The 19,338-nt window shown below is 37.2% G+C and overlaps 1 protein-coding gene across 1 annotated transcript in view; it reads left to right on the top strand.

The window, feature by feature from the left end:
• The window catches only part of WDR64 (WD repeat domain 64), a 168,443-nt gene that overhangs the window by 69,799 nt on the left and 79,306 nt on the right, over positions 1-19,338 (top strand). The window contains exon 11 of the mRNA XM_061185418.1: positions 19,156-19,282. Within this exon, the coding sequence (XP_061041401.1) occupies positions 19,156-19,282 (127 nt within the window). The remainder of the gene's footprint in view (positions 1-19,155; positions 19,283-19,338) is intronic.

Below are 19,338 nucleotides of genomic sequence, written 5' to 3'. Positions count from 1 at the left end.
AAAAACTTTGCAATGAGAACTCTTAGGATCTAATCTCTTAATAACTTTCATATATATATCAGTGTTAGCTATACTGATCATGCTGTACATTACATCCCTAGTATTTATTTATCTTCTAACTAGAAGTTTGTAGCCTTTGACCACCTTCCTCTAATTCCTCCTCCTCCCAAATCAGCAATTTATGATATATCCTTTTACATAATAAAATTGTCATATAGACTTTCAACATCATATAGATGAATACTGATATGAAAATATATAAACAACATATTATGTAAAACATAATGAAACAGTATGTAAGATATTAACTCATTTTAATATATATATTTGTCTATCATACATTATCAAGGATGATAATGATTACATGGTAGCAAGATTGTGGATGGATCTAATTTTTTTCTCTTTTTTGTGTTTTTCTTTTCTTTTTCTTTCTTTTATTTGTATCTTTTTTTGCAAAAACTATGCATTACTTTTATAATAAGGAAACTTTTTAATTTTTAAAAAGGTACTGGAAAGATGGTAAAAGTGTTGAGACACGAAAAATAAAACATATTATGAATTGAGACCTGGTGTCTCCCTAGAGAATTTAAAGAAAAGTAAGATATCTTTCTATCAAAAGTTCAGGCTGATTTTACTGATTAGGCTCTATAATTAATAGGGAAAGTCAGTCAGGTGACAAGTTGAGGCAAGGACTGGTCAAGCAGGAGATGTACAGAGAGCAAGAGAACAGCCATCTTCCCTGATGAGGGAATTGAACCCAGCTCCTCTGCAGTGAAAATATGGAGTCCTAACCACTGGACAGCCAGAGAATTCACTTAAATCCTTTTTAATTAAAAATTTGCCCAGATTGGTTCAAGATGTCAGAGTAGAAGGACGTGCTCTCACTCCCTCTTGCGAGAGCACCAGAATCACAACTAACTGCTGGACAATCATTGACAGGAAGACACTGGAACTCACCAAAAAAGATACCCCACATCCAAAGGCAAAGGAGAAGCCACAGTGAGATGGTAGGAGGGGCACAATCACAATAAAATCAAATCCCATAACTGCTGGGTGGGTGACTCACAAACCGGAGAACACTTATACCACAGAAGTCCACCCACTGGAGTGAAGGTTCTGAGACCCATGTCCGGCTTCCCAACCTGGGGGTCTGGCAATGGGAGGAGGAATTCCTAGAGAATCAGACTTTGAAGGCTAGAGGGAATTGATTGCAGGACTTTTACAGCACTGGGGGAAATAGAGACTCCATTCCTGGAGGGCACACACAAAGTAGTGTGCACATCAGGACCGGGGGGAAGGAGCAGTGACCCCATAGGAGACTGAACCAGACCTACCTGTTAGTGTTGGAGGGTCTCCAGCAGAGGTGGGAGTGGTTGTGTCTCACTGTGAGGACAAGGACACTGGCAGCAGAAGTTCTCAGAAGTACTCCTTGGTGTGAGCCTTCCCAGAATCTGCCATTAGCCCCACCAAAGAGCCTGGGTAGGCTCCAGTGTTGGGTTGCCTCAGGCCAAACAACCAACAGGGAGGGAACCCAGCCCCACCCATCAGCAGACAAGCAGATTAAAGTTTTACTGAGCTCTGCCCACCAGAGCAACATGCAGCTCTACCTACCACCAGTCCCTTCCATCAGGAAACTTGCACAAGCCTCTTAGATAGCCTCATCCACCAGAGGGCAGACAGCAGAAGCAAGAAGAACTAGATTCTGGCAGCCCGTGGAAAAAAAACCCACATTCACAGAAAGATAGACAAGATAAAAAGGCAGAGGGCTATGTACGAGATGAAGCAATAATATAAAACACCAGAAAAACAGCTAAATAAAGTGGAGATAGGCAAACTTCCAGAAAAAGAATTCAGAATAATGATAGTGAAGATGATTCAGGACCTCAGAAAAAGAATGGAGACAAAGATCAGAAGAGGCAAGAAATGTTTAACAAAGACCTAGAAGTATTAAAGAACAAAGAAACAGAGATGGACAATACAATAACTGAAATGAAAACTACACTAGAAGGAATCAATAGCAGAATAACTGAGGCAGAAGAACGGATAAGTGACCTGGAAGACAGAATGGTGGAATTCACTGCTGTGGAATAGAATAAGGAAAAAAGAATGAAAAGAAATGAAGACAGCCTAAGAGGCCTCTGGGACAACATTAAATGCAACAACATTTGCATTATAGGGGTCCCAGAAGGAGAAGAGAGAGAGAAAGAACATGAGAAAATATTTGAAGTGATTATAGATGAAAACTTCCCTAACATGGGAAAGGAAATAGCCACACAAGTCCAGGAAGTGCACAGAGTCCCATACAGAATAAACCCAAGGAGAAACACGCTGAGACACATAGTAATCAAATTGGCCCAAATTAAAGACAAAGAAAAATTATTGAAAGCAGCTAGGGAAAAACAACAAATAACATACAAGGGAACTCGCATAAGGTTAACAGCTGATTTCTCAGCAGAAATTGTACAAGCCAGAAGGGAGTGGCATGACATATTTAAAGTGATGAAAAGGAAGAACCTACAACCAAGATTACTCTACCCAGCAAGGATCTCATTCAGATTCAACGGAGAAATGAAAAACTTCACAGACAAGCAAAAGCTAAGAGAATTCAGCACCACCAAACCAGCTCTACAACAAATGCTAAAGGAACTTCTATAAGTGGGAAACACAAGAGAAAAAAAGGACCTACAAAAACAAACCCAAAACAATTAAGAAAATGGTAATAGGAGCATACATATCGATAATTACCTTAAACGTGAATGTATTAAATGCTCCAACCCAAAGACACAGGCTCACTGAATGGATACAAAAACAAGACCCATATATATGCTGTCTACAAGAGACCCACTTCAGACCTAGGGACACATACAGACTGAAAGTGAGGGGATAGAAAAAGATATTCCATGCAAATGAAAAACCAAAAGAAAGCTGGAGTAGCAATACTCATATCAGATAAAATAGATTTTAAAATAAAGAATGTTACAAGAGACAAGGAAGGACACTACATAATGATGAAGGGATCAATCCAAGAAGAAGATATAACAATTATAAATATATATGCACCCAACATAGGAGCACCTCAATACATTAGACAAATGTTAACAGCTATAAAAGAGAAAATCAACAGTAACACAATAACAGTGGAGGACTTTAACACCTCACTTACACCAATGGACAGATCATCCAAACAGAAAATTAATAAGGAAACACAGACTTTAAATGACACAATAGACCAGATAGATTTAATTGATATTTATAGGACATTCCATCCAAAAACAGCAGATTACACTTCTCAAGTGTGCATGGAACATTCTCCAGGATAGATCACATCATGGGTCACATATCAAGCCTCAGTAAACTTAAGAAAATTAAAATCATATCAAGCATCTTTTCTGACCACAGCGCTATGAGATTAGAAATCAATTACAGGGGAAAAAAATGTAAAAAACACAAACACATGGAAGGTAAACAATTTGCTACTAAATAACCAAGACATCATTGAAGAAATCAAAGAGGAAATCAAAAAATACCTAGAGACAAATGACAATAAAAACACGACAATCCAAAACCTATGGGGTGCAACAAAAGCAGTTCTAAGAGGGAAGTTTATAGCAATACAATCTTACCTCAAGAAACAACAAACATCTCAAATAAACAATCTAACCTTACATCTAAAGGAACTAGAGAAAGAAGAACAAACAAAACCCAAAGTTAGTAGAAGGAAAGAAATCTTAAAGATCAGAGCAGAAAAAAATGAAATAAAAACAAAGAAAACAATAGCAAAGATCAGTAAAACTAAAAGCTGGTTCTTTGAGAAGGTAAACAAAATTGATAAACTATTAGCCAGACTCATCAAGAAAAAGAGGGAGAGGACTCAAATTAATAAAATTAGAAATGAAAAAGGAGAAGTTACAACAGACACCGCAGAAATACAAAGCATCCTGAGACTACTACAAGTAACTTTATGCCAATAAAATGGACAACCTGGAAGAAATGGACAAATTCTTAGAAAGGTATAACCTTCCAAGACTGAACCAGGAAGAAATAGAAAATATGAACAGACCAATCCCAAGTAATGAAATTGAAACTGTGATTAAAAATCTTCCAACAAACAGAAGTCCAGGACCAGATGGTTTCACAGGTGAATTCTACCAGACATTTAGAGAAGAGCTATCACCCATCCTTCTCAAACTCTTCCAAAAAATTGCTGAGGAAGGAACACTCCCAAACTCATTCTATGAGGCCACCATCACCCTGATACCAAAACCAGACAAAGATACTACAAAAAAAGAAAATTACAGACCAATATCACTGATGAATATAGATGCAAAAATCCTCAACAAAATACTAACAAACAGAATTCAACAACACATTAAAAGGATCATACACCATGATCAAGTGGGTTTATCCCAGAGATGCAAGGATTCTTCAATATACGCAAATCAATCAATGTGATACACCGTATTAACAAACTGAAGAATAAAAACCATACGATCATCTCAATAGATGCAGAAAAAGCTTTTGACAAAATTCAACACCAATTTATGATAAAAACTCTCCAGAAAGTGGGCATAGAGGGAACTTACCTCAACATAATAAAGGCCGTATATGACAAACCCACAGCAAACATCATTCTCAATGGTGAAAAACTGAAAGCATTTCCTCTAAGATCAGGAACAAGACAAGGATGTCCACTCTCACCACTATTATTCAACATAGTTTTGGAAGTCTTAGCCACGGCAATCAGAGGAGAAAAAGAAATAAAAAGAATACAGATTGGAAAAGAAGAAGTAAAACTGCCACTGTTTGCAGATGACATGATACTATACATAGATAATCCTAAAGATGCCACCAGAAAACTACTAGAGCTAATCAATGAATTTGGTAAAGTAGCAGGATGCAAAATTAATGCATGGAAATCTCTTGCATTCCTATACACTAATGATGAAAAATCTGAAAGAGAAATTAAGGAAACACTCCCATTTACCATTGCAATAAAAAGAATAAAATACCTAGGAATAAACCTACCTAAGGAGACAAAAGACCTGTAGGCAGAAAACTAGAAGACATTGATGAAAGAAATTAAAGATGATACAAACACATGGAGAGATATATCATGTTCTTGGATTGGAAGAATCAATATTGTGAAAATGACTATACTACCCAAAGCAATCTACAGATTCAATGCAATCCCTATCAAATTACCAATGGCATTTTTTACAGAATTAGAACAAAGAAATCTTAAAATTTGTATGGAGACACAAAAGACCCCGAATAGCCAAAGCTGTCTTGAAGGAAGAAAATGGAGCTGGAGGAATCAGACTCCCTGACTTCAGACTCTACTACAAAGCTACATTAATCAAGACAATATGGTACTGGCACAAAAACAGAAATATAGATCAATGGAACAGGATAGAAAGCCCAGAGCTAAACCCACACACCTATGGTCAGCTAATCTATGACAAAGGGGGCAAGGATATACAATGGAGAAAAAACAGTCTCTTTAATAAGTGGTGCTGGGAAAACTGGACAGCTACATGTAAAAGAATGAAATTAGAACACTCCCTAACACCATACACAAAAATAAACTCAAAATAGATTAGAGACCTAGATGTAAGACCGGACACTATAAAACTCTTAGAGGAAAACATGGGAAGAACACTCTTTGACATAAATCACAGCAAGATCTTTTTTGATCCACCTCCTAGAGTAATGGAAATAAAAACAAAAATAAGCAAATGGGACCTAATGAAAATTAAAAGCTTTTGCAAAGCAAAGGAAACTACAAACAAGACAAAAAGACAACCCTCAGAATGGGAGAGAATATTTGCAAAGGAATCAACGGACAAAGGATTAATCTCCAAAATATATAAACAGCTCATGCAGCTCAATATTAAAAAAACAAACAAGCCAGTGCAAAAATGGACAGAAGACCAAAATAGACATCTCTCCAAAGAAGAAATACAGATGGCCAAGAAGCACATGAAAAGCTGCTCAACATCACTAATTATTAGAGAAATGCAAATCAAGACTCCAATGAGGTATCACCTCACACCAGTTAGAATGGGCATCATCAGAAAATCTACAAACAACAAATGCTGGAGAGGGTGTGGAGAGAAGGGAACCCTCTTGCACTGTTGGTGGGAATGTAAATTGATACATCCGCTATGGAGAACAGTATGGAGTGTCCTTAAAAACCTAAAATTAGAATTACCATATGACCCAGCAATCCCATTACTGGGCATATACCCAGAAAAAACCAAAATTCAAAAAGACGCATGCACCCCAATGTTCATTGCAGCACTATTTACAATAGCCAGGACATGGAAGCAACCTAAGTGTCCATTGACAGATGAATGGATAAAGAAGATGTGGTACATATATACAATGGAATATTACTCAGCCATAAAAAGGAATGAAATTGGGTAATTTGTAGAGATGTGGACAGATCTAGAGACTGTCATACAGAGTGAAGTAAGTCAGAAGGAGAAAAACAAATATCATATATTAAGGCATATATGTGGAACCTAGAAAAATGGTACAGATGAACCGGTTTGCAGGGTAGAAATTGAGACACAGATGTAGAGAACAAACGTATGGACACCAAAGGGGGAAAGTGGTGGCGGGAGTGGGTGGTGGTGTGATGAATTGGGAGATTGGGATTGACATATCTACACTAATATGTATAAAATGGATAACTAATAAGAACATGCTGTATAAAAAAATAAATGAAATAAAATTCAAAAATTCAAAAAAAGGAAATAAATAGTTCAGGCCATTCATGCCCAGCAGTGAAGAGACAGAAGAGACAAGCTTTCCAGTTTCCTTTAGATGTAGTGAGTATATTAAGTGATGCTCCTTCAAGCATCCCAGCAGCTCTACTTGGCCAAATTACTTAATATCTTTCTACTCAATTCCTTTGTCTGTAAATTGTAGTGGTGCTTAGCTCACAAGGTTGTTATAAAGATTAAATGAGATCATTCATTTAATTATTCAGCAAGCATTTATTTCTCGAGTGTCCTCTCTGTGTCAGATACTGTTCTGGGTTCTGGAGATAGAAGACTGAATGAGATAGTCAGGGGCCTTTTCACAGGAAGTTTACATTCTAGGGAAAGAGGGAGACAAGCAAAGTAACAAATACATAAGAAAACAGTATGATAAGTATTATAATGAATAGAAAACACAATAATGAGATATGATTGAATATCACCTCTGAGGAGGTGACATAAATGATGAAACCTGAATGACCAAAGGAGCCAGCCCCACGAAGATCTGGATAAGGAGTAATTTAGGCAGAAAAATGGCAAACCAGGCACGTACATATTTTTGCTTAAGCTATCTTCCTCTTGTCATCCTCCTTCTTCCTCTTCCTCTTCCCCTTCTCCTTCTCCTTTTCCCCTCCTCTCCCTCCTTCTCCTCCTCCTCCTCCTTTTTCTTCTCCCTTCTTCTTCTTCTTCTTTTTCTTCTTCTCCTTCTCAGCCAAAATAACAGATAGGTTTTTAACATTTAACATTCCTTCAAATCACTTCATATAAATTAGCTTTCATCACATCAAGCTTTAATAAATCACTATGGCTAGTCATGTGCCTACTGTATGCCTTTTTCTAAGCACTTAAAATAGATTTTCATCCTTCCTCTGAGTTTTGCAGACTTTCCACCAGGATATTATTTTCTCCTGCAACTGGTAAAATTCTATTTCTAGTCGCAGAGCTCAAGTGTTTAATAGATATGCCACATCCACATAATAGCTATGTGAAAACTAAGGCTCAGAGAAGTTAAGTGATTTGTCCAAGGTTCACTTCATTACCAAAACCAAGCATAGTTGTTGACAACCTTCTCAAGCACAACTCTATAGTTACCAAAGGTTATTTTTCTTCTTTTTTCTATGAGGAGGAAACATACACATGCTTTTATGATTTATAACAGATTGAAAATGGGCATTTAAAAGCTGCTTTTTTTCTTAAATTTTCACTTTGGAAGTGATATGTTAGAGATGTGAGAAAAGGCAAAACTTAACTAGGCTGTGGGTGTGCCTTAGAGCAAGAAACAATGTCCAGAAACCAGGTGCCATGTGTATAACTCAGAGCAAGCCAGACAGTTTGCCAATCTGGCCTGAAGTTTGGCTGGACTTCATCTTATCCGTGACCATGTCTAAGATATTGTCCTAAATGAAGATTTTGCTGCTGTCTCTCTTCCAGGCACATGGCTTAGCACATGGCCTCTAAAATCAGATAAACCTAAATTTAAGTTCTGGTTCTAATAATTACAGATTGTGACCTTGGGTGAGTCCTTTGAGATGGTTGAGGAGGATAATAGAATACAGGCAGACCCCATTTTATTGTGCTTTGCTTTATTACACTTCGCAGATACTGAGGTTTTTACAAACTAAAGGTTTGCAACAACCCTGAGCTAAGAAAGTCTATCTGCACCATTTTCCAATAGCATTTGCTCACTTTGTGTCTCTGTCACATTTTGGTAATTCCTGGAATATTTCAAACTTTTTCACTATTATTATTGTGTTAGTTATAGTGATTAGTGATCTTTGATGTTACTACTGTAATTGTTTTGAGGCACCATACACCATGTCCACATAATCAACAGATATTGTTTGTGTTCTGACTGCTCCACAAACTGGCTGTTCCCCTGTCTCTTTCCTTCTCCTTGGCCTCCCTATTCCCTGAGATACGATATTGGAATTAGAGCAGTTAATAACACTACATTGTCCCCTAAGTGTTCAAGTGAAAAGAAGAGTTGCATATCTCTCACTGTAGAGCTAGAAATGACTAAGCTTAGTGAGGAAGGCGTAATAAAAGCCAAGATAGGCTAAAAGCACCGTCCCTTGTGCGACTTAGCCAAGCTGTGAATGCAAACAAAAAGTTCTTGAAGGAAATAAAGTGTTACTCCAGTGAATACACAAATGAAAAGAAAGTGAAACAGCCTTATTGTTGATATGGGGAAAGTTTTAGTGGTCTGGATAGAAGATCAAACCAGTCACAACATTCCCTTAAGCAAAGCCTAATCCAGAGCAAAGCCCCAACTCTTCAATTCGTGAAGACTGAGAGAAGTGAGGAAGCTGCAGAAGAAAAGTTTGAAGCCAGCAAAAGTTGGTTCATGAGACTTAAGGAAAGAAGCCATTCCATAAATTGAAGCAGCAAGTGCTGATGTAGAAACTGCAGCAATTTATCCAGAAGATCTAGCTAATAACGAATGAAGGTGGCTACCTTAAACAATGTTTAGCAGCTACACTAAAGTTTCAATTTGGATGAAATAGCCTTAAATTGGAAGAAGATGTCATTTAGGACTTTCATAGTTAGAAGTCAATGCCTGGCTTCAAAGCTTCAAAGAACAAGCTGGCTCTATTATTAGGAGCTAATGCAGCAGGTGACTTTAAGTTGAAGCCAATGCTCACTTACCATTCTGAAAATCCTAGGGGTGGTAAAAATTATGCTAAATCTTCTCTGGCTATGCTCTATAAAGGGAAAAACAAAGCCTGGATGACAGCACATCTGTTTACAACATGGTCTATGGAATATTTTAAGTCCACCACCCTGATCAGTCAGCAGCCATCGACCCTGAGGCAAGACCCTCCAACCAGCAAAAATATTACAACTTGCTGAAGGCTCAGATGATGGTTAGCATTTTTTAGCAATAAGATGCTTTTAAATTATGTTATGTACATTGTATTTTAGACATAATGCTATTGCACACTTACTAATTAAAATAAATTATGGAGCATTCATACAACAGAATATTATGCAGCCATTAGGAAGAACAAGGCAAATCTAGCTAGTTAAATGTGCCCTAATATAGATGTAAGTTCTTTCTCCATGTGACCACATTTAATATTCATAACAACTCTATGACATACATACTGGTATAATCTCCCTTACAAGTGTGAAAAGTAAGGCTCAGAGAAGTTAAGTGCTTTGTCCAAGGTCGCACAGCTAGTAAGTGGTGAAGTAGGATTTGACTGAGGTAGTATGCCTCCAGAGGCAGTATTTTCCAACAGTGATTAACCTAAGGAGTGGAAGCTAAAAAATACATGTTTGCATTGAATACCCTACACAAATAATGTTGAATGCCTACCATTTGTACTGCACTATTATGCATACTCTGCTTTTCATATATACCATTTGTCTATAGTACTATGTTAACTCTCAAAAGAGCTTCATAATTTCAGATATCTTCAGGCTCTTCCAATGTAAAATCATGTAACCATGATTTGATTCATTTGGGGACTAAACTCTTAATAACCTCTTGTAAACATTGGGGAAAATTAGAAAGGAAAACAAAAGCCCAGCTTCCCTTGACAAATCAGAAAACAGCAAATTCCCCTGGACTCTCCCTCTATCAAAATTATACTGCAATTCTAAAGATTTCTGCCAATGCAACTTTTATTATGGCACAATGTTCAAACTTACATTCTAATATTTCTTATAATGTGTTATAATGGTTTGTCTTCCATATACCCTCCTGCCTAGACTAATATTTATTCAAAAATTGTAATAGTGATTCTATTGATATTTTGCTCCTGTAAGACCTAGCCCAGATTTCCATAATTATTTGGTGTAAATGAATTTTGTATGTCACGTTAGTCTTTCATCTTTTTATTTCCCCCCTTTTTATGTATACCAAACTGCTAAAAATCAGATATTCTGCTCTAGTTGCTCTAGACACCCATAATAATAACAAACACCCATCAAAAAAAAAAAAAAGGGGGCACTTGATTAATGCATTTGGAAAATAGTGATTGGCATCAAATTTGGAAGAAGAAAAGCCAGGAAGCATGGTTGAATCAAAACAATCCTCACTCTGGGCACATACACATGCAGATTTTTTCAAACTTTTCTATTCCATCATTTTTTATTAATTATTCCTCACAAAAGGTTTCAGGAGAAGCCTATTACCCTACTCTTTAATATTTTGGGATTAGTAACTTTAGCTTCCATTTTATTGTCAAAGCTTAATCAACCTATTGTTGAATTTAACCCAATGTTAAAAAAAAAACAGTCTGACAGATCAAGATGGCAGAGCAGAGGGAGGTGGAGCTCACCTCCTCCCACAAATACATCAAAAATACAGCTAAATGTGGAACAATTCTCACAGAATACCCACTGAAAGCAGAAGATCTCATACAACCAAACTTGCAAGAAAAATCCCCATGTGACTGGGTAGGGAACAGGGAGAAGAAAAGGAATCAGGATGGGATCTGCACCCCTAGGAGTGAGCTGTGAAAGAAGAAAGGTTTCCTCACCCAGGAAACCTCCTTCACAAGCTGGGAGGGGCACTGGGACAGATTGGGAGCTTCAGAGGCTTGAGAGGAGAGTGCGGGAGTGTGGTTCTTGCCTCATCACTGTAAAACCTAGCTCGAGACTTGCTACTGCTGCTGCATACAGTGACTGGGTACTGAAACTCAGGCTTTGGTGGACAGACATGGGGAGAGGACTCGGTTTGGCCATGATGAGATAGCCAGCATGGCCTGAGCCACAACTGGAGGTGTGCACAAGATAGAGTGCAAGTCCACCATAAGAGACTCATTGTCAACATGAGGAGGGGCATGGGTCCACCACAGCAGCCTTATTACCAGCATGCTTACAGTGGGGCATGGCTCTGGCCACCATGGGTTTTCTGAACTTTGTGGGCATGCACACGCAGAGATGGTGCTGAAATTTGAGTCCATTACTGGTGCTCCCATTTCAGGCACAGGGGTGCAGATTCAGTGGGTTCTCGTGTCAGTGGATTTGAGGGCCAGGACCACACATGCACAGCTGAAGGCCATCAGTGCTCCCACAACAGAGGCAGGTCCAGGCTCCAACAGCAGCAAATTTTGTGGTATAGTGCACACTGAGGAAAGACATTTCAGACTTCCATACTACAAAATGGCCCTCACACCAAAAATATTAGGCTCATGCAGGCTACCCAGGGATGCTCCCATGTAAAAACAGCACTTCAAGACCACAGTAGATAACTGTTTCTCCTAAACTCATAGAGAAATATAAGTAAAATGAAGCAGCAGAGGAAGCACTCCCAGCTAAAAGATCAAGAGAATTCCTATGAAAAAACAGTGAAACAGACCTCTCCAGTCTACTAGATCTTGAGGTAATAAAAAAATTGAAGGAATTAAGAAAGGCTATCAATAGAAATGCAGATCACTGTAAAAAAGAACTAGAAACTATAAAGAAGAGTCAATTAAAATTAGAAAATTCATTTGCCAAGATGAAAGCTGAACTAAAAAGCAGTAAGTATCAAACTGAATAATGCAGAAGAATGAATAAGTGATCTGGAAGCTAGAATAACAGGAATCACCCAATCAGAACATCAGACAGAAAGACAAATGAAAAAAGTGAAAGCAACATACAAGACCTATAGGATAATATAAAGCATGCCAAACTACACATAATAGGAATCCCACAAGGAGAAGAAAAAGTAAAGGGGATCAAAACTATATTTGAATAAATTATGGCTTAAAACTTCCCAAACATAAAGAAAGAAACAGATATCCAGGTACAGGAAGCACAGAGAATCCCAAACAAGATGAACCCAAACAGACCTACTCCAGGACATATCATAAATAAAATGAAAAAATCTAAAGAGAGGATTCTAAAGGCAGCAAGAGAAAAACAAAGTCAGTTACAAGGTAATCACCATAAGACTATCAGCTGATCTCCCTACAGAAACATTGTAGGCCAGAAGGGAGTGGCAGGATATATTCGAAGTCCTGAGAGGGAGAAAACTGCAACCTAGGATACTCTACCCAGCAAGATTATAACTTAGTATAGAAGGAGAGATAAAGAATCTCTCAGAAAAGCAAAAACTAAAAGAATACAGCAACACTAAACCTATCTTAAAAGAAATATTGAAAGGTCTTCTCTAAACAGAAAAGAAGCAAGAATCTATAGGAAAGGGAAAATCACAAAAGGATTGAAGATCACGTAAATAAGCCAATATATAGATTAAAAAACAATTTTAAAAAATCTGTGAAAGTGATTATAACTACAATGAACAGCAAAAGGGTAAACATGAAGATGTAAAACAGGACATCAAAATTACAGAACATGGGGTAAGGGAGTAAGAAAATGTAGATCTTTTAGAATGTGTTTGAGCATATATGACTACCAGTCTAAAGCAAGCAGATACAGTTATGAGTTAACATACTTGAAAACCAGGCTTACCACGAATCAAAAACATACACAAACACCAAAAAGAAAGAAACTCAAGCATAATACAAAAGAAAACCATCCAACCACGAAAGGAAAAACAAAAAGAAGAAGAAAGGAACAAAGAAGAAATACAAAATCAACTGGAAAACAAGCTTAAAATGGCAATAAATACATACTTATTAATAATTACTTTAAATGTCAGTGGACTAAATGCTCTGATCAAAAGACATATAGAGACAGACTGGATAATAAAACAATAACATACAATGTGCTCTCTACAAGAGACCCACTTGGGTGAAAGACACATATAGATTGAAAATGAAAGGATGGAAAAACATACTTCATGCAAATGGAAATGACAAGAAAGTGGCATAGCAATACTCATATCAGACAAAATAGATTTTAAAACAAAGGCCATAAACCATCATTAAAAGTCTACAAACAACAAATGCTGGAGAGAGTGTGGAGAAAAGGGAACCTGCCTACACTGTTGGTGGAATGTAAATTCGTGCAGCCACTATGGAGATCAGTATGGAGGTTCCTCAGAAAACTAAAAATAGAGTTGCCATATGATCCAGGAATCCCACTCCTGGGCACATATCTGGACAAAACTCTAATTTGAAAAGCTACATGCACCCCTATGTTCATAGCAGCACTATTTACAATAGCCAAGACATGGAAGAAACCTAAGTGTCCATCAACAGGTGAATGGATAAAGATGTGGTATATATATATATACTTTCTTTCTTCTTCACTTTCTTCTTCTTTTTGTTTTGCCTTTTGTGGTTGGATGGTTTTCTTTTGTATTATGCTTGAGTTCCTTTCTCTTTATATACACACACACACACACACACACACACACACACACACATATATATAATGCAGTATTACTTAGCCGTAAAAAACAATGAAATAATGCCATTTGCAGCAACATGGGTGGACCTAGAGATTATCATAGTAAGTGAAGTAAGTCAGAAAAAGACAAATACAGTATGATATCACTTACATGTAGAATCTAAAATATGACAAAAATGAACTTATCTATGAAACAGAAACAGACTCACAGAGATAGAGAAGAGACTTGTGGTTGCCAAGGGGAAGTGAGGTGGGGGAGGGTTGGATTACGAGTTTGGGACTAGCAGATTCAAAATATTATATATAGGATGGATAAACGACAAGGTCCTATGTATAGCACAGGGAATTATATTCAATATCCTGTAATAAACCATAATGGAAAAGAATATATATATATATATATATATATATATATATATATATATACACATCACTTTGCTGTACACCAGAAACTAACACAACATTGTAAATCAACTATACTTCAAATTTTTAAAAAAGCCATAGAGAAAACAAAGAAGCATCAATGCAAGAAGAGGATATCACACTCGTTAACATATATGTACCCAGTATAGGAGCACCTGAATCAAATTACCCATGACATTTTTCACAGAACTAGAACAAATAATCCTAAAATTTATATGAAACCACAAAAGACCCAAAACTGCCAAAGCAAACCTGAGGAAAAAACAAAGCTGGAGGCATAACGCTTCCAGACTTCAAGCAATACTATAAAATTATAGTAATCAAAACAATGTGGTATCGGCACAAAAACAGATACATAGATTAATGGAACAGAATAGAGAGCTCAGAAATAAACCCACACACCTACGGTCAATTAATCTTTGACAAAGGAGCCAAGATTATACAATGGAGAAAAGACAGTCTCTTCAGCAAGTGGTGCTGGGAAAGTTGGACAGCTGCATGTAAATCAATGAAGCTAGAACACACCTTCACACCATGCACAAAAATAAACTCAAAATGGCTTAAAGACTTAAACATAAGACATGACTATAAAACTTCTAGAAGAGAGCATAGGCAAAACATTCTTTGACATAATTGTAGCAATATTTTCTTAGGTCAGTCTCCCAAGGCAAGAGAAGTAAAAGCAAAAATAAAAAAGTGGGACCTAATCAAGCTTATAAGTTTTTGCACAGGAAAGGAAGCTAAAAACAAAACAAAAAGACAGTGTACAGACTGGGAGAAAATATTTGTAAATGATGCGATTGACAAGGGCTTAGTTTCTAAAATATACAAACAGCTCATACAACTCAATATTAAGAAAGCAAACAACCCAGTCAAAAAATGGGCAGAAGACCTAAATAGAAATTTCTCCAGAGAAGACATACAGATGGCCAATAGGCACATAAAAAGATTCTCAACATCACCTATTATTAGAGAAATGCAAATCAAAACTACAATGAAGTACCACCTCACACCAGTCAGAATGGCCATCATCAAAAAATCTATAAACAATAAATGCTGGAGAGGGTATGGAGAAAAGGGAACCCTGCTAAACTGTTGGTGGGAATGTAAATTGGTGCAGCCACTATGAAAAACATTATGGAGGTTCCTTAAAAAACTAGAAACAGAATTACCATGATCCAGCACTCCCATTCCTGGGCATATATCCAGCAAAGGCAAAAACTCTAATTTGAAAAGATACATGCACCACAGTGTTCATAGCAGCACTATTTACAGTAGCCAAGACATGGAAGCAACCTAAATGTCCATTGACAGAGGAGTGGATAGAGAAGATGTGGTACATATATACAATGGAATATTACTCAGCCATAAAAAAGAATGAAATAATGCCATTTGCGGCAACATGGATGGACCTAGAGACTGTCGTACTAAGTGAAGTAAGTCAGTCAGAGAAAGACAAATATTATATGATATTGCTTATATGTGGAACCTAAAAAAATGATACAAATGAACTTATTTACAAAACAGAATGGAGTCACAGATGTAGAAAACAAACTTATGGTCACTGATGGGGGGGAATGGGGGGAGGAGGGATAAATTGGGAGATTGGGATTGACATATACACACTACTATATATGAAACAGATAACTTATAAGGACCTACTGTATAGCAGAGGGAATTCTACTTAATACTCTGTAATGGCCTATATGGGAAAAGAATCTAAAAAAAGAGTGGATATGTGTATATGTATAGCTGATTCACTTTTTTAAAAAGGTGGAAAACCCTAAAATAAAGCCTTTTAAACAAGAAGAAATCGTTTTTAACTCTTAAGTTCATAAAGATATCCTCCTCTAAAATTTTCTAAAAATTATAGTTTCTTTTTAATATTTAGGGGCATGTGTCTGTATGTGTGTGTGTGTGTGTGTGTCTATATGCTAGCTCCTCCACATCTGCAACCATCTTTCACATAGCCCCTTGGGCCCCAGTCTAGAAATAGGTCTAGTCCCTGAGCCAGAGGTTGCCTTGGTTTAGTTTCTGGTCAGAAGACAGCGTCCCTCCCTTTCACTGATCTTACAACTTTCTATAAACTATGCCTCCAGATGAAAATAGAGCACAGCCTATTGCTTCTCAGTCTCCTTTTCCTGAACTGGGAGACCTGCTCTGGGTGCTGCCATGGAGTAGTGAGAGTGCTTTTGGTCCTGTCTGCCCTGCAGGAGCTGCTTCCCTGATGCCACTGTCTGTTCCAGACAAGTGCCCAGGCTCTGGCTGGAGCTCACTCATTGCTTTGTATGCCTCTCTTAGTTGGATCTGTAGAGATTATATATCTTGCTTTGAAGCCTTGCTATTTCTTTTTGCTTTCTCTTTTCATATTTTCTCTACTATTTCTCTGTGTTTGGAGAAGAAATGGCAGATCAAGGCATAAATTTATTGCAGTATTCTGACCTGAACTCTAACTCTTTAATTCTCTTTATGACAGATTTGAAGAAAGAGAAACAGTTAGCTAGATAGAGAAGGGTGTTGAGAGGAAATAGTAGATGATAGGAAGAGTATGTGTGTGAATGCACATAGACAATAAAGAGAAAGAGGTTTTGGAAATTGGAAGCAGTTGGTATGACAGTAACTAAGACAGACTTTGGGGAGAGGGCAGCAGAAAAACCTAGAGGAGAGATGCAGCATAATGAGTCTTTGTGCCTTCTGCCAGCCCAATAATCACCACTTCCCTAAAAACCCACAAAAGACCTAAAGAACTGAAGAAAAGAGAAATATGATAAAGAGAATAGAATCACTCCGTAGAGTGATTTGAAACATCACAGGTTTCAAAACATATTCACACCAATTCATTGAGGTGGAGAGTATTGGTGTTTTATGTCCATTCTAGAAACAAGAAAACCGAGGCTTAAGGAATTTAAATGATGGGCTAGAACTGAAACCCAAAACCTCTTTTGCTTCATCCCTTGTTCTTTCCTCCAACCACAATTCTCAGCATATACAGTTACAGTAAAAAGACTGCCAACCATGAAGTATTTCAGCCAAAACAATAGAATCAAAAACAGTTAGGGACTTCCCTGGTGGTGCAGTGGTTAAGAATCTGCCTGCCAATGCAGGGAACACAGGTTTGAGCCCTAGTCTGGGAAGATCCCACATGCCATGGAGCAATTAAGCCCGTCCGCCACAACTACTGAGCCTGTGCTCTAGAGCTCACGAGCCACAACTACTGGGCCCGTGAGCCGCAACTACTGAAGCCTGCACACCTAGAGCCCATGCTCCACAACAAGAGAAGCCACCGCACTGCAACGAAGAGTAGCCCCCGCTCGCTGCAACTAAGGAAAGCCCATGCACAGCAACAAAGACCCAATGCAGCCATAAATAAATAAAACAATTAGAACAGAGATAAATTTCTTTGTCTCTCCTTGATTCCACTTTTAGATTTTTCCCCTACTTGTCTCTCTGAACCTAATTCATAAATAGATTTTGAACTTAAATTTATAGAGTCCATTACACTTGTTTACTCTGTGATGTAAACACTGATAAATTTCAATATTCTAGCTACTCTCCAAACTTGCATTTTTATGAGAACAAAAGAAGTAACTCCCAATTTTACATGTTCTGAGTAATAGTGGCCTACAGAGTGTATACATGTGAGCCAAAGCTCCTAATCACATGACTTTGACATTTTTATGTTCCTACATGTAAGGACCAACCTGCCTTCACAATAGTGAAGTTTCTAATTTAATTAACCAAATTCTAAGTGTCTCAAATAAGAAGCCAGTATCTCTGTTAACAAAACTACTTATCAAAGTTTTATATGTAGTTCTATAAAATTATCACTCATTTATTCAACAAATATTCCAATGTAATAAGTAATATATAGTAATAGGTAATATATATATAATGACTATTATAATATAAAAATATTGTTTAATGCTGATGCATGCTAGGAAACGTAATCCTTGATCAAATCACACTTTTTTTCCTGAAATCAATCACACTAACTTTCTAAAAAAAAAACACACAATAATGAAGAATACTAATTTCAAGTGACAAAGAGTAAACTTGACCAAGTTTTGCTGAATTTGTACTTTATTGTTCTTTCTATTATACCAACACAAGTTCTATCTGAGTAATGACATAGTTCTGTTTCCTTCCTCAAAGGAGAGCTCCAATAAACTATTTCCCTATACTCTTCCTATATCTACACCATCCCTAAAAACTGCTTTCTGTAATTCTTACATCCCTAGACAGGAAGAGGGGAGGGTTCTTCGAAACCTCATTTAGTAAGATGTTCTCATCTTCTTAAGTCATGGAAGAGCAATTTGAAACCCTCCACCAAAACTATGCCTTCTCTCTATTTTCTAATCCACAGTGTAAAGAGAAATATGGTTTCAGTTCAACTGTTAGTCTGGCCAGTCCTTTATTATGCCTCCAAATTCTTAAAGGATAATAAGTATTATGTCTTTCTCCTCTCTTCTGTAAGGATAGAAAAATCTAGTTCCTATAGGCAAACTTTTAGTAACTGCTTTTATTTTCTTCTGATATTAATGAATAATAATTGAATCAAGAACCAAATTAAAGTTTAGCAAATGAGTGCTCATCATGTAAATCATAATTTCCTACAAGTTTTTAAGATCATATTGTAGACTCTAAAAATGGTTCACCTGAATAGCTTTGAGTAGGGAAAGTAAAGTGGAAAAATGGTGATCAGTGTTCTTTATCCCTCCAGGTTTTCAGGGTGTGGGATATACAGACTCTTTCACTATTACAAGTCTTCCATGATAGCCAGGGAGGACCAGGAGACATGCAGATTTACTCTATGGTATTTGATTCCAATCATGGCATGCTTGTTACAGGTAAGTGCACCCAATTAATGGCAAACAAAACTCATATGTTGATTTTTTACCTTTTT

Source organism: Eubalaena glacialis, chromosome 3 (genome assembly GCF_028564815.1).
Source record: "Eubalaena glacialis isolate mEubGla1 chromosome 3, mEubGla1.1.hap2.+ XY, whole genome shotgun sequence".
Taxonomy (NCBI): domain Eukaryota; kingdom Metazoa; phylum Chordata; class Mammalia; order Artiodactyla; family Balaenidae; genus Eubalaena; species Eubalaena glacialis.
The sequence above is the reverse complement of the archived record's forward strand: the minus strand, read 5'-3'. Positions and strand labels throughout refer to the sequence as shown.